Genomic DNA, 16407 nt, shown 5'->3' with positions numbered 1-16407 from the left:
GGTCAAACCAGCATGTGCCAGAACATTCTAAGCACTTTAGCTGAAAGTAGCTTCAAAAATACACCATAAAAACCCTTTACCTTTAGGAAAACCTTTAAGTGTCAACCAGTGTAGTCGATTCGAATACTTTAATAACGAAGCATCATGTTGTTGTTGTTCTTGTGGTCTTCAGTCCTGAGACTGGTTTGAAGCAGCTCTCCATGCTACTCTATCCTGTGCAAGCTTCTTCATCTACCAGTATCTACTGCAACCTACATCCTTGTGAATCCTCTTAGTGTATTGATCTCTTGGTCTCCCTCTACGATTTTTACCCTCCACGCTGCCCTCCTATGCTAAATTTGTGATCCCTTGATGCCTCAAAACATGTCCTACCAACCGATCCCTTCTTCTAGTCAAGTTGTGCCACAAACTTCTCTTCTCCCCAATCCTATTCAATACCTCCTCATTAGTTACGTGATCTACCCACCTTATCTTCAGCATTCTTCTGTAGCACCACATTTCGAAAGCTTATATTCTCTTCTTGTCCAAACTAGTTATCGTCCATGTTTAACTTCCATACATGGCAACACTCCATACAAATACTTTCACAAACGACTTCCTGACACTTAAATCTATACTCGACGTTAACAAATTTCTCTTCTTCAGAAACGATTTCCTTGCCATTGCCAGTCTACATTTTATATCCTCTCTACTTCGACCATCATCAGTTATTTTACTTCCTAAATAGCAAAACTCCTTTACTACTTTAAGTGTCTCATTTCCTAATCTAATTCCCTCAGCATCACCCGATTTAATTTGACTACATTCCATTATCCTCGTTTTGCTTTTGTTGATATTCATCTTATATCCTCCTTTCAAGACACTGTCCATTCGGTTCAACTGCTCTTCCAAGTCCTTCGCTGTCTCTGATAGAATTACAATGTAATCGGGGAACCTCAAAGTTTTTACTTTTCTCCATGAATTTTAATACCTGCTCCGAATTTTTCTTTTGTTTCCTTTACTGCTTGCCCAATATACAGATTGAATAACATCGGGGAGAGGCTACAACCCTGTCTCACTCCTTTCCCAACCACTGTTTCCCTTTCACGCCCCTCGACTCTTATAACTGCTATTTGGTTTCTGTACAAATTGTAAATAGCCTTTCGCTCCCTGTATTTTACCCCTGCCACCTTCAGAATTTGAAAGAGAGTATTCCAGTTAACTTTGTCAAAAGCTTTCTCTAAGTCTACAAATGCTAGAAACGTAGGTTTGCCTTTTCTTAATCTTTCTTCTAAGATAAGTCGTAAGGTTAGTATTGCCTCACGTGTTCCAACCTTTCTACGGAATCCAAACTGATCTTCCCCGAGGTCCGCTTCTACCAGTTTTTCCATTCGTCTGTAAAGAATTCGCGTTAGTATTTTGCAGCTGTGACTTACTAAACTGATAGTTCGGTAATTTTCACATCTGTCAACACCTGCTTTCTTTGGGATTGGAATTATTATATTCTTCTTGAAGTCTGAGAGTATTTCGCCTGTCTCATACATCTTGCTCACCAGATGGTAGAGTTTTGTCATGACTGGCTCTCCCAAGGCAATCAGTAGATCTAATGGAATGTTGTCTACTCCCTGGGCCTTGTTTCAACTCAGGTCTTTCAGTGCTCTATCAAACTCTTCACGCAGTATCTTATCTCCCATTTCGTCTTCATCTACATCCTCTTCCATTTCCATAATATTGTCCTCAAGCACATCGCCCTTGTATAAACCCTCTATATACTCCTTCCACCTTTCTGCCTTCCCTTCTTTGCTTAGAACTGGGTTGATATCTGAGTTCTTGATATTCATACAAGTGGTTCTCTTTTCTCCAAAGGTCTCTTTAATTTTCCTGTTGGCAGTATCTATCTTACCCCTAGTGCATCATACTGGGTGATTATAATTGAAGTGCAGCCACTTGCAGAGGTCTAGCGCGAGCTGTAATTATCATATGGCAGCGAAACCTGGCAAATATATTAATGCGTTAATGTGGAGCCGATTTAACTGAAAAAATTAGTTACAATTTCGGCCTCCTGGGGAAAATATGGCATTTTGAATAGAAGAAAGAAGTATAGAAACGTTTCCACATGTATTGGATTAGGAATAGGACGCGGCCAGGGAAAGTCAAACAAGAGAGAGAAGCATAATATTGATTTTATTACTAACAGCCGCTTACATAGTTTGTTCAGTATGAGAACCCGAGACGTCGACGATTGCTGTACCACGCCAGATTAGCACCTGGTGGCCAAAATTGGAACTAACTCATTTTCCAGCGTAAATCAGTTTCGCGTTAATTCGTTAGCATGTGTAGCAAGTTTCGCTGCCATACCCCCACTGGACCTTCATGAGGAGTAGTACTTCATCAGAAACACTTGGTATTTGAACTATCTGTGGCATGGATTTGTTTCTGACAGTGTGTAATGACGTCACATGGTACATAGACGAAAGTACTACTTTTAGTACAGTCTGTTCATTAACCGTGATTGCTGGGCTCATCACAGTAGCATAAAAATCACTAGTTCTTCTCGAATATACAACGTCCCTCCGTTATCATAAATTATTGACTAATTTTCATAAAGTTGTAGAAATTTTCTGATGCCATGACTCAAGAATGACTAATCGGCCTACATAACGCTGAGAGAATGTGCCTCTGAGCCTTATACAGGGGTTTGAAACATTTTTGAGTCATTTCACCGATACATTCATTAGACTGTTGGTGAACTTTAGATGTCACCTGAAGATAATCATTTGGAAGGGAACTGTTTGCGGCATAATGAACGGACCTCAGCTACGGCTATGGTGGAACTCATTTACATTTGATGTTGAACGCTTACGCATTCTCTCCTCACTACCGTGGCTAACCTGTCACTTTGAATCCATCACAAATATCCACTGTGAACGTAGCCGTGAGCTCATAAGGATCTCAGGCAGCTAGGAACCGAGTGAGTCGCCGATGGGTATGTTCGCTCCCCAAGTTAGCTTTACCAAACATGCGGCTCCACTCGTCCGCCCTGGCTGCCTTGTAAGTAAAATGTCTTGCCGGCGGGACACGCCGGAGCGAACGGCAGCGGCGAAATTCAAATAAGCGGGAGGGGTTGGGAGTAGGGTTGGGGGGAGGAGTTCGGCTTGGGTCCTCGCGGCGCCACTTTACTCCCCTCGCGCAGACCGCGGCGTCGTGGCGTCGCGCCGCGCCACACGTTATGAAGTCGGGAATCCAATAAAGCGAGCGGGCCCGCCGTGGAGGTGAGCTGCGCCTGGTAGGCAGGCAGCCTCCGTGCCACGTACGTGCGCCGTCACACGCTCTGCAGGCGGCGGCTGCGCTCCGACTTCAACGTCGCCAGATGGTCTGGGGGGTGACCTCGGTGTCGCTGCCTGCTAATTATATCATGTCAGTCCTACCCGTCATCTGCCCTCCCCCTTTTCGCTATCTACCCCTTGCCACTGCTAAAACCGACTGTAACATTTCGGGAGGAATGGATCTCACACGAAAACAAGCGAAATAATTTCGGGTGCGGTAATTAACAGCAAACAACTTATTTGGACTTACAAGGGGACCTTCCGGACAGGCCCTCTTCGATTTCCTTCATACTTAAAGAATTTTATGGTCAGTTCCCGGACATCAACTTTCGTAAATCAGTAAATCACAAATGTCAAAGATATAGGTAAACATCACATTTAAAGATAAGAAGACCTCTGAGCGCCATTAACTACACTTCAAACAATTTTAGAGTCGCCCGTAGCTAACTGCGTAGTTCATAAGTCTTCTAACTGCATAGTCTCCCGTTCGATTCTCGCCAGTAGCAACTTTCTGTCGTTTCATTTACATTACATATTTACTGTCAAACGCAAATTATAATTAATAAATGTTGAATCATTACTTTTAAGGCTTTTAATTTTATTAAAATATTATTCAATATCTGTTAATCAACGTTTTCTGTAATTTATGGCAGTTCATATTTAACGCTGCATTGAAATTTACCTACGTATAAAGCCCGAGTCACTTAAAACTGGCACCCCAAATATTTCTGAAATAGGTGCTAATGTCCTGCTTTCGCAGAAGTGAAGTGCAATCAAGAGCCCACATTTGAAACCCGTACACTGGGTATAGTAATCACAATAATGTGTAACTAAAAATAGACACGATTTTTTAAATGTATCTGTGCCCATAGAAATTAACAAAATGAAACTGGAGCAAACTAGGATGTAAATGGTGCTTTTCTCTTTCGCATACTTATTGCAGGCAGTCGTAGAGCAACAGCAGTTTGAACGTTGCAAATGCTGTTAGTTATCTATAACATGTGTCAGCACCAATTATTAGAAACAAGATTAATAAACAAATGTTGTCAATGCTGAAGAAGAAAAGATTAACCTGTATAGTAGTGGCGAATATGCCGACCAGCGGCATCAATAAGAGCTTCTCGTATTCCATACTGATGCTCAGGTTTCAGTACTTCATCAGAATTTTAAAGATGTGCAAGTGTAACATGTCGTTCCATACAATCAGGTGTAGTCGATATGTCCTTGTAAATAGTGTGCAAATGGTGTTCCCCAGAGAAAAATATTTAACGGAGTCCCCTTCGTTCAATCCAACAGCTTGTAACCAATGCTTGAAGACAAGCTTAGTTCATTGTGCCCTTATGCACTGGACATTCACCGTGCCGCTACGCCATGCTCAACGCTGCAGTGGGACGTGGTGTAAGTATGGACAGTAGTCTGTTCCATTCAATTTCTTAGTTTCGAATCTATGCTTCCTTAACATTATGGTGAATGTATTGCGACATTCTCGTCAATTAGACCGTGACAGTTCACGAATTACGACATTGATGTCGGTGGTATTTAAACCAATATGGAAAAATCTGACACGTGAATGACATATGAAGAATGTAGAGAGAATTATGTACGTTCTTGTGCTCTGTAAGTGGAACGACACTTGTCTGGCATTCACTCATATCAACAATTATTTGCGAATTTCTTCAACCAATTATGATAAAATGGAAGGTAAAGGAGCGAATTCACGCCATAAATTTAACGGCATTGTATTCCTCAGAAGGTTCATACCACTATCATAAAAGAAACAACCCGTTATGAAAGGCTGGTCGGGTGGTACGAGTCAGCAAAAGCGTTCTACACCTAATTTCCTATGTCACTGTTGGCTTAAATCGGTACTTTATACCTGCCAGTTGACAAATATCGTTTTCATGAGTTTCTGTGTCAAAGTATGTTAACTGTAGGTGACTATAATGAATGCTTACAGAATTTTAGTGCCGTGCTTGTATTGTTCACTGCATGACACTGCAACAGAAATCTGGAGCCGTCACGTAGTCTACTACTCTCTAACAGCTCCAACGAAATCGCCGAGTTACTGGCTCCTTTAGAAGAACGGAACACATGCATTAAGGTCACATGCTCTCACTCCATTAGACACTTGAAGTTCAAGAGCACAATTTGGGACATTTGAGCAGAGTCTGGTGATCAGGAGCTGTATTTAATCACTTTCATTTTCCGGCCAAATTATAGAAGTGAAAATCTTTTATCTCCCTCATTTCGAACCTGCTGCTTCAAAGTCGAGAGCCATTTCACAAGCGTACCACGACTACGAAATGTGCTCTTAAGATTACAGATTGACAGATCACAAATGGAAGTTCTTTCTTTTTTAAGGATGAACACAACTACTTCTTACATTACTATGTAATTACATTCCATTTTAATAACTATTAAAACTTGAAAATATTGTCGGATAAGAATCAGTAGCTCTACTTTCAGGCTGCCTGGGTCACAATCGTAAAATTTAAGCATCAGGCAAGGAGTGACTTTACTGCTTATATGAAGTGTCTCGACATTTATCCATTATCAGGTATCTTGGAGCGATTGCTGCACATAGATATAGACTTTCTAGGGTATGTGCAGCAATTTCTCCTGGATATCTGATGAGGGGTATATCCCGAAACAATAAATTCATTTCTTGGTTGATGTTTGACAATTACCATAGCAACCCAATCAGCCTAAATGCAGAACTTCTGGTTATTATAATAATGGTGGTCTTGAATGCAGTATTCAAGCACTTGCGAAACTTCCAGCTATAAGCGTTCCAAAATCATACGCTGAATTGCGATCGGCTTTTGTCACTTCATTTTTTACTAGGCTCTCCGGTTCGGCCAAGACAGGAGCTTTGCGAGTGCGGACATGTGATTTGACATATCCCCACAAAAGAAGTTTCAAGTGATCTTTGTGTGCAAAAGAATATCACTAAGACCTGAAAGATCTTTCTTCAAATTATGACTAGCCACGTCAATTGACAGTCTTACAGTGTAATGGATTTTACCGTTCTGATGGAAATAAACATTCTGTATGCTGAGCAGACGTAGTCTTCCTAGTTGTGGGCTCATGGAAATACTGAACATAAGTAGTTAAAGGTCACAGTGGTAAACCGGTTCTCGTCAGATCACCGAAGTTAAGCGCTGTCAGGCTGGGCTAGCACTTAGATGGGTAACCACCCGGCCTGCCGAGCGCTGTTGGCAAGCTGCACTCAGCCCTTCTGAGGCAAACTGAGGAGCTGCTTGATTGAGAAGTAACGGCTCCGGTCTCTGAAACTGACATAGGGCCGGGAGAGCGGTGTGGTGACTACATGGCCCTCCATAACCGTATCCAGTGATGCCTATGAGCTGAGGATGACACGGCGGCCGGTCAGTACCGTTGGGCCTTCATGGCCTGCTCGGGAGGATTTTTTTTTTAGTTTTTAGTAGGTAAATTTCAGCGGTAACTGCGGCTCTATCTCACTTTTCATCCCAAAAACAGTAGTGAGAAACAACGCTCCAAATGGTAGTCACGCTGCATATCGTTACACATTCGCGGTGGTGCGGTTCATTAAGATTTTTATCGAGATCGTCATCGGCCTAATTCTAATTCTTTTACTGACCTCTCCACGCAAACGAAAACGAGCCTGACCATCCTCGTAGTGGATAATCTCAAACCTTCAACTGATGAACAACAGATTTCCTGTACGGACAAAATTTCAAATTTTTCGCTAAATTATAAGAACTGATTCAGGTTCGTGTCTTAGTCCAAGATCACCTTGGCTGATGAGTGGTTGTCTCAGCACTTAGATGTTTTTAAGAGTTTTATTCTCATTCAGTTCCGCTGTCTCATTGTTTGCGCAACTTACTATTTTCTCACAGTCAACTAACCGTATTTTTGCGACTGGAAACAATATCTCAATGGCCATGCTTTAAATTAAATATTGGAGTATTCTTATGTCGCGGTTTACGGTCCACCTAAACCTAATTGCAAACAAAAGCAGAGGTGTTTGAAATTCATTGGAAGAATCCTTAGGATTCATGAAAAACGTCAGTGTGAGGGAGGCTTTCCGGACAGTGTTTTAGCGAGCGTGAAAGATGTTCCCAACTACAGTGGCAGACGCTGTAAGAAAGACGTTGTATATCACGATGTGGGGTACTATTCGCATAATGAGATCGTGCGTTTCTATAAGAATCAACCAATATATTGCTTCTTTCTATTGGCGAAAGTATCAGGAAAACAAACTGAGAGCTTCGGTCTCACACGGAGGCATACCAACAGTTCGAACCACCGGCGACTGGAACTGGACAGAGTTGGAAGTGACACGTGGTACAAACCTATATCTATATCTATACTCCGCAAGCCATTTTGGATTGTGTGGCGCAGGGTACCTCACGTATCATTGTAGTCTCCCCCCCCCCCCCCCTTTGTTCCTACACGAATGACGCGTGGGAAGAATGATGTGCACAGTCTGTCGCAAGAACTACAATTCCTCCAATTTTCTGATCGTGGTCATTTCGTGAAACTAATGTGGAGGACTCCTTTTCGCACGTATGTTCTCTTAATTTCAACAGCAACCTTCTCTGTGATATGTAACGCCTCCCTCGTAGCGGCTGCCACTTGAGTTCGCTGATCATTTTCATAACGCTCTCGCGCTTACTAAATGATCCCGTGACGAAAGTTTCCGCTCCTCATTGGATCTTCTCTACCACTTTTTACAGAATAAAAATCCGATTCAGTTGCCAGTAGTTTGTTTAATTTGTTACAAGACCCATTTCGAAGCTTAGAGCTTCATTTTCAGGTGCCGCCAAATAATTATGAAAACATAAATGTGTGGCAGTCGGGCCAGTTAGTCATGGAAGAACATACCCACTTCCATGTTGCGCTATCCAGACGGGTCAGATGTGGTATCTCAACACTGAGACACGTACTAGTTGTGACCGAGCATTGTTCACTTGAAAAAACTGGAACGACGGTGTTGCCGAATGAGAGGTAACACATGACGTGCTGTTGTGTCATGTGAATTGATCTCAGTCACCACGGACCGTGATCTTAGGTCATACTTGATGACGATGGTCGTCAGTGGCAGCGCAGAACCGCGATCTTATCTGACACAATGCGACGGCATTCATCATCATTCCAAGATATCCATTCACGGCAACACTCCAAAAGCGCCTTTAGTGTTGTGAAAGGCAGCCTACGCATGGGACGGTAATTCCCTAGACCGACTGCTGCTCGTCCATTATTTGTTCTTGGATGACAGGCGAAGCGGTGCACAATACGCAGATCAGCTCCTGCGGTGATCAGACGTGGTCGATTAGAAACTAGACGGCGAATATACCTCACGTTCCCAAGCAGCCCACCATCGAGCCACTGCCACATCCGAATGCCCCATAAGTATGTTCCACACGATTCGACCAGCCGGTATAAAAGAGGCACACATTGGGTCCTCTTCCAAACTGTTTGTTGCTGCAACGCTAATACGGATACACAGCATCTACTTATTCTTCAGGGTGATCACTCAACGTATGACGTTGTTCACGCCTGTTATATACCCTGTCTGGCCTGGTAACAACACTAGCACATGAACAACACCAATGAATTCTGATGGTCCTTATATCCCTCCGGTAATGCAGTTCTGGTCATATATACGCTTGCTGATGGTGTGTATGTGTACGAGGCCACACATTCATTCGACCATGTCTTCTGGGTGCTTCACTTTTACTGCCAAGCACTATGTACAAAACGCTAGCGCTGCAACACCCAGTCTACCTCGGAAGCTACTTATATATCTGTCGAATTCGTACCATTAATATCAACGTGTTGAGTACCCTCCCACACCCATAAAAGGATAATAAGAGGAGAGCGGTTGTAGGTGCACACATGCGGTGCTCTACTGTACACCGCCCAATCTCCGTTGATATGCTACTGTAGCTAGGGCAATGAGCATTGGTGCTCTCACAATACCGACTTAGGTGCCGCACCCAGACCTGTTCGCATTCGACAGCATGAAAATAATACTCTGTGATACAGACGCGCAGTGACTTACCTTGTTACCTGCTTTGTCCCTCCAGCGGGTCCAAGTGGCGAGACCGGGCCGCCAGTAGTCGAGCAGGTAGTTCTCGGCGTACTCCTGGCCCAGGCCGTGTCCGAAGCGGCCCTGCGTGCGCACCGCGGTGACAGCGTGCAGCGAATGCAGTTCCACCTGCAGCCACTCTTCGGCGGCTCGCGTCACCATGTTGCGGGGACACCAGGCACCACCGCCCTTGTCCTCTCGCAACCTGCAAAGGGCCAGGTCACACGCTAGAGTCAGTCTTACGCACTTTTCTTGTAATATTGTGCCATGATAATAGCTGCACGGTGGAGGTCCTTGCCCCTTCAGTATGTGGTGCCAAAAGCTGCAGGCAGTTTCCTCGTTGTAAGCGAGAGAGCGTCGCAGACATGGCAAGCGTTTCAGCCAGCGCCACCGTTGTCCACGAGGTAGTGACTAGACCGCCCTATTGGATTTTGCAGATAGCAGAGGAACGAGCTGGAGACCGGGGCAGCGGTTCGATAGAGACAACTGGAGGCTGGCGCTTATTGAGGACGAGCGAGGAACGGGCAATCCGGTGATCGTCGGTTTGGGAGTGTTTCAGAGTCGTTCCTCGTCAGCGCAGAGTTCTTATATTATGCAAATTAGAGGTGGAACGGGAGGAAAGGAAACGAAAGGGAGGAAAGTAATGATATCAGCTGCATCCTGAATCTACTGCTTATTAAGCAGTTGGGTTAAGCTTTGCCTCACCCAGACACAATGTCTACCGCAAATGCGTGGGGCTATCTCGGCCCGCTACCCGGTCGACTCACATTCCCACCTAGCTCCCCTATCTGCAGTTGCTGTCTATGTCCTCCTTTTTTTTCCTTTATTGAATTTCAATTCCCCCCGAAGGGAGCGGGCTGGCAGCAGCTTAGTATGCCGCTCTTGAGCCTGCAGACTTTGTTTTAAAAACGGAGTAGATAATATATAATAAAAACAGGCGACAAAATCAGAGACAAAGGGTAACATGGCTAAAAAATCGTGGAACTTAAAACAGAGAACAAAGGGATGACGATGCTAATAAAATACATATGAAGCACGCAGGGAAAATAATAGACAGACAATTAAAAAAACACGGCGACAGTCTGGTTTCAGTTCGCAAAAGACATAAAATTCACACCCAGCGACAGAATAGTTTCTGTTCGCAACACAGGAGAAGACGAAACAACACTGAGCAGTCACTGGAACACTGCACTAACTTACGATATACCACAGCCGAGAGCAGGTGGGGGGAAACTGGTCAGATGATGGGAAAATAAAAAAGGGGGAAGGTGAGGAAAAGCGAAGGGGGAGGGGGGAAAGGAGCCAGTGGAGGATGAGGACCCATAAGAGGGGTGGAGGGTGCTGGGCAGACGTGACAGGGAGTGGGGAAGGCAGAGGACAGGAAGAAAAAAGGATTCAGGGGGGTGGGGGGGAGATGGGAGGTAGGGAAAGGTTAGGCAGGGAGAAACACACAGGATGGAAGGGGGGAAGAGGGAGCCCAGGGAAATGACGGAGGAAAGGAGGGGATATGAGGATCAACTCTGAGGGCTAAATGGAGGGAGAGAGGGCATCATCTGGGAGGGGGAGTTGATGGAAGCCACCTTGGGAAAGGAGATGAAGGGTGTAGAGATGGAGGGTAGGGGGGACACAACAGTGAAGGAGTGGCAGGGGGCGGGGATGGGAGAGGAGAGGAGCAACCAGGGGGTGAGGGGGATCAAGGCGATGGGAGGTGTAGAGTATGCGGATATGTTCAAGGAATGGGAGCAGATGGAGGAAAGGAATGAGGTTATAGAGGATCTGCGTGGGGAACAGGAGGCGTATACAGAAGGCGAGGTGGAGAGCATGACGGTCAAGGATCTGGAGGGACTTATAGAAATTTAGGGGGGGGGGGGGGGGGGCAGATATCCAGGCGGGATTAGCATAATAGAGGATGGGACGGATTAAGGATTTGTGGTGTGGAGGATGGTAGAGGGGTGCAACCCCCATGTCCGGCCAGAGAGGAGTTCGAGGAGACGGAGACGGTTGTGGGCTTTGAATTGCATATGTCCTCCACCCTCGCTAACTTTAGATACCCGCTGGAGGTCGAACTTTAATGTGCAACCTCAATGAAGGTTGTGGATTCATTACCCATCGAGGCGAATCGATTAAATGAATGCGTAATGTGTCTCATTTCGGACACCTTCATATTATCGATTTGCCTCAATGGACACTATATTGACAAGAGTCATTGTGATTGCACACTTCCATTCGACGTTCAGCGGGTATCCAAAGTTAGAGGGCATGGAGGTCATAAACAGGGAACGCAGGTAGGTGGCGCTCCGTGAGAATGTGAGTCGGCCTGGGAGCGTGCCGAGATATTCCGCACATTTTCTATAACCACTGTGTCCGGATGGTGCAGAGGTTAACGCACCTGTCTAGTAAGCAGTAGATCTAGGGTTCAAGTCCGGATCTGGCGCACATTTTCACTCGTCGCCGCTGATTCCTCACAAAGTCCAGTTACAGCTGATACCATAAGTTCCTACCCTTTCCTTTCTACTCCAATGTACACAATATGTATCACAACTGCGGATTTCGCTAGGTGTGTGAAAGACACTCTTATAAAGAATTCTTATGGTTGGAGTGCATGGACAGTGCGTATGCCTTTGTACTGTGTGCCCTGTACTTAACATTCACCATGAGAAATGCTCGTGCTTAATTAACGCTAGTCTGCTATATCGAAAGTTACATTTAGCTAAATATCCATTCCGGTAGTGCTTAATGTTAAGTGGTGGTGTGTCGTAATTCACTTCTTATTTTATAGGAATTTTGGGTCAGATTTTCTGTTGAACTAAGTGAGATAACGTATTGTTTTCATTTCTTCAGTTAGTTCTTTGGCTGAAGCTTTATCTGCTTTTCATTTGTATTATTTTTATTAATGTTATTTCTGATTACCAGCAGCTTTTTCTATGGATAAGGAAATTGCGGTTACAATTCAGTTTGTGTTTTGTAATAAACTTGTGTTACCACAGTGCTCAGCCCTTCCACCTTACAGCACCAGTGCTGCTGCATACTCATCTTTTCGTAGCTACGGATTTGTTATGGGAGAAATTCACGCTACGTTAAGGAGCCAACTCAGTGTGGTATTTCCAGCGACAGTAGAGAACTTGTTCATTACTGTACGACCGAATAAATAAATTAATAAATACTAACAGAACACTCGGCGCTCTTCTGATCAAACAGCTGTTTTGAAGCAACTTAAGAGGCAATTACCATTAAATACGGAATTTTATACATGCACTCTACTGACGCATCTGTATCCGTTTCTAATTATACTGATGTGCATTACAATGAGATTGTTCTGGCTTTGTGACCGCGTCATGTGTTATAAAAGTACCAGTATTCAGACAGCTACTACAGCCAGCTTTCATCGTGCCGACTGATGAAGCCTGCGTGCAGTAAATGCCAAAATGTCGGTTTTACTACATATGACGTGGTCATACACCTAGAAGGATTTTACTGAAGTGGACTAGGGCCATGAACACATACCTTCTTATAAACTACAGTGCTCATGTGCAGTAGACTGGCCTTTAACCATACAAGAAATGACCATTCAGATACACAAAACTGGTTTTTTCGGCATCATTAATTGCTACGAAAAGTGACGTGACTATGGTGTATCGTAAGATTCGTCCACAATCTCCCTGCACATTTTGATTGCTATTAGATCGCTAATTCATACAGATATCCTTAAAAAGTATTACAGACTTTGTTTAGGCGTTTCATAGGCAAATTAACAATTTGCATTCGATATTTGGAATATGCGTGGCTTAAATATTTGAATAGATAAATGAAAGGTCATTTCGCTTGTTTTCGATAAGTATCACAGGTAGTATGTCGCACATTATATTGGTTACGAGAAAGAAGTCATAGACACCGTTGTATTATTAGGTTTCGTACTGTATTTCGTATTACTGAATCTGTCACTTAACAAATTATTCTGGAGTGGCATTGTGAAATGGGTTCCTAGTACGCCAAAGCGAAAAGTTTCGAAAAAGGCAGTCGAATTTGGTGCTACGACGTGCAGCAAGTTATCGATTTATCACACAATGAGATATATTTAGAGATGACCTTCGGTTTTTATTTTCTCGTGCTGTGTGTTTCACCTTCGTTCACACCTCGGGAACTAAGACGTAAGTTGTACATAATCATTTAGTAGGACATAGACAGTAGTATTATACTTACCTAGTGCGACCGCTTTAAAATTAATGCAATGATTTTCAGATCTATGTAATACAGAGATAATGACTCAGACTGTTGCATATAAATATATCATATCTGTAAGCGCAAACTGCTCGAATTTGTATACATTCAAAGGAATGACTGGCTGCACTCTCCCACAGTACCATTTTTGGCCCATGTATGACCATAAACTTATTTAAATGACCGCTACAAAATTAATCCTCAATCACGATGAGTCTGAATATTTTCGACACATATAGCGACTCTTTCTAGTATGATAACTGAAATTCAAATGGCTCCAAGCACTATGGGACTCAACTGCTGAGGTCATTAGTCCCCTAGAACTTAGAACTAGTTAAACCTAACTAACCTAAGGACATCACAAACATCCATGCCCGAGGCAGGATTCGAACCTGCGACCGTAGCGGTCTTGCGGTTCCAGACTGCAGCGCCTTTAACCGCACGGCCACTTCGGCCGGCTATGATAACTGAAATTAGGCCATTGATACTTGACTGTGAAAAGTAACATTAGCACCTTTGGGGAATTTCGATTTCCATCTGTTGCAGCAAGAATTGTTCAGCATCACCCTTCCTATTAAATAAATGTCTAAGACCAGAAAAATGAGTTTAATTGTGGAATTGAGTCTCAGTGAAAGACTTAAATTTCCTGATACGTATGTCAGGTGGCCGTCATTATTGACAAAGTAATACTGCACCACTATGCTTCGTTTTAGAGACTAGCGTGAGAACGGGTTTTTTATAGTGGTCTCGCTTTTTGCTAACTCATCAGAAATAATTACATAAAATTATGTCTTAAGTAGCTCACGGTATGCCTACAACTGAAACGGTAGTAAACACAGAAAGATGGCCAACATCAATAAAGAAAACTTGTTTCTTCATTTTTATGCATATCATATATATCCATCACCTCAATAGATTTTATACCTTCAATTTCAGTAAACAGATGCAACATATCAGTGCGTTAGAAGGCCTAGTCCATAAGCAATACGCAATAGACAAGAATAAACTTGCTAAATCCAATTTCATTAGCAAGAAGTACAGGAAAAACTATTAGTGACTGTATAAAGAGGATATGTTATTTCTGTGATAATGAATGTAATTTAAATCCATACGTATATTTACTATCATTCAAAATCAATGAAAACTTTCGAAAATGCAAATGTTGGCCAACGAACGTCATTGAAATGGAAACTTTCGAAAATGCAAATGTTGTCTAATGAACATCATTGCTCCAGCACATAATCTTTAAACATTACTTTAAGATACACTGTTTGCTTTGATGACACCTTACACAGCATGTGGAAGTCGTTAGGTGTGGCACAGTTTGTGTAATGCGTTAGCCATACAACGTAAACATAATCTATGTTTTCCAAAATCATTTACGCAACAAAATGAATGCAATAGTTGCAACTAACTGTAAGCAATACTATCAAGTCGAAGTTATGGTGTAAATAATTCTAGATACCTCACAAATTATGTGCTTACTTGCTTGTATTTTTTCTACTTTGCGACACACAACGACCCCTCAGTCCTACAAACAAACATAAAGAAGTATCTCCCTTATGATCATAGGCCGCTGGTTAACTTATAACCGGTAATGAAAACATAAAAAAATCAATAATCACAAAAGGCTACTAGCTGCAATCATTTCTCATAATCATCATTATTTCTTTGAGGAGTGAATGGGTGGAGGATGCATAATTACAGAAATCTATTCAGAGGACTTAATAAATTTTGTAAATAATTTTCTGTCACAGAAATGAGTCTTGGAAACACTACAGAAATTGTATACTTATATAAAAAAGTCTTCTTGTCCTGCAAGGGAAAAAATACAGATCAAGAAAATTTGTTCACACTAGAGGGCTGTCTTCCTCTATACTGCAAAATTCACCATCGCAGTATGCACATATTTATAAGTTACACAATGACAGAAAGTACTTTTTGTGCTGTACAGAGCAAATAAGCGAGGAAAAATTTCAGTATCTGCAGGTGGAAGAACGATAAGCAAATGCAAGGTTTCAGTAATTGCTGTGCATGTGCTGAGAATCTCGCTGTAAAACTAAAAGCTGAGGTTGATCTCGAATTGTTTAGCACGAGATGATATTAAAGCTTTTGCGTAGAGGTCAAGTTATAGTATGTTGCGGTGTAGCAAATTGCTTGAACACTTAGGTGCAGATACTCAGTTGCATTAATTACACTGTTCGCGAATTACGGTAATAACTGGCGTCCAGAATAAGCTGAAACCCATTAACACTGCTGATCAGATTAGCTGCCAAGCGGAATGCTAGTGAATAATTTATGACCGGTTCTCAGAAGCAGAATGGGTAGTTGAGGATGTCGCTATTGGTACAATTCTACAGAGAAATACAATTGTCTTTTCATCACGAAATTTTCTCTTTCAATCTCTTCTAGCTCTCTAACCTCTTGTACTTTAACCCCTCTTTTATTTTCGCTATTTTCTCCTGTGTATGTTTCCCATTTTTCTCGTGTTTCTTATCTTGTCGATTTTTTCTGCCACTAGTGTTAACTCTATCAGAAAAACTTAGTGGCATCTGATAACAGACTTCAGATTTTTTGTCGACGCAAACACTGTGCTTTGCTAAATGGAATTTTGGTCATGTTCTTAGGATTGTTGTTATTTTGACTATTATTACTATTATTATTATTATTTCACTGGGAGCTTCAAAGAAGAAAATGAGTTTTGGGGTTCAACTGCTCTCAACAACGCCATAGAAAAGAAGCAGAATCTTTGATAGGTTAGACAGGGAATTCGCTCTGGCGGTTTTTAAGGGACAACTCTGGCATTCACTT

General features: G+C 42.7%; 1 protein-coding gene across 1 annotated transcript in view; it reads right to left on the bottom strand.

Annotated features, from left to right (window-relative positions):
* Window positions 1-16407, bottom strand: part of LOC126412947 (discoidin domain-containing receptor 2-like) — an 813081-nt gene that overhangs the window by 207273 nt on the left and 589401 nt on the right. Inside the window, exon 5 of the mRNA XM_050082842.1 lies at window positions 9352-9583. Coding sequence (XP_049938799.1) covers window positions 9352-9583 — 232 coding nt within the window. The remainder of the gene's footprint in view (window positions 1-9351; window positions 9584-16407) is intronic.

Source organism: Schistocerca serialis, chromosome 1 (assembly GCF_023864345.2).
Source record: "Schistocerca serialis cubense isolate TAMUIC-IGC-003099 chromosome 1, iqSchSeri2.2, whole genome shotgun sequence".
Lineage (NCBI taxonomy): Eukaryota > Metazoa > Arthropoda > Insecta > Orthoptera > Acrididae > Schistocerca > Schistocerca serialis.
This window is presented reverse-complemented; position numbering and strand designations above follow the sequence as displayed.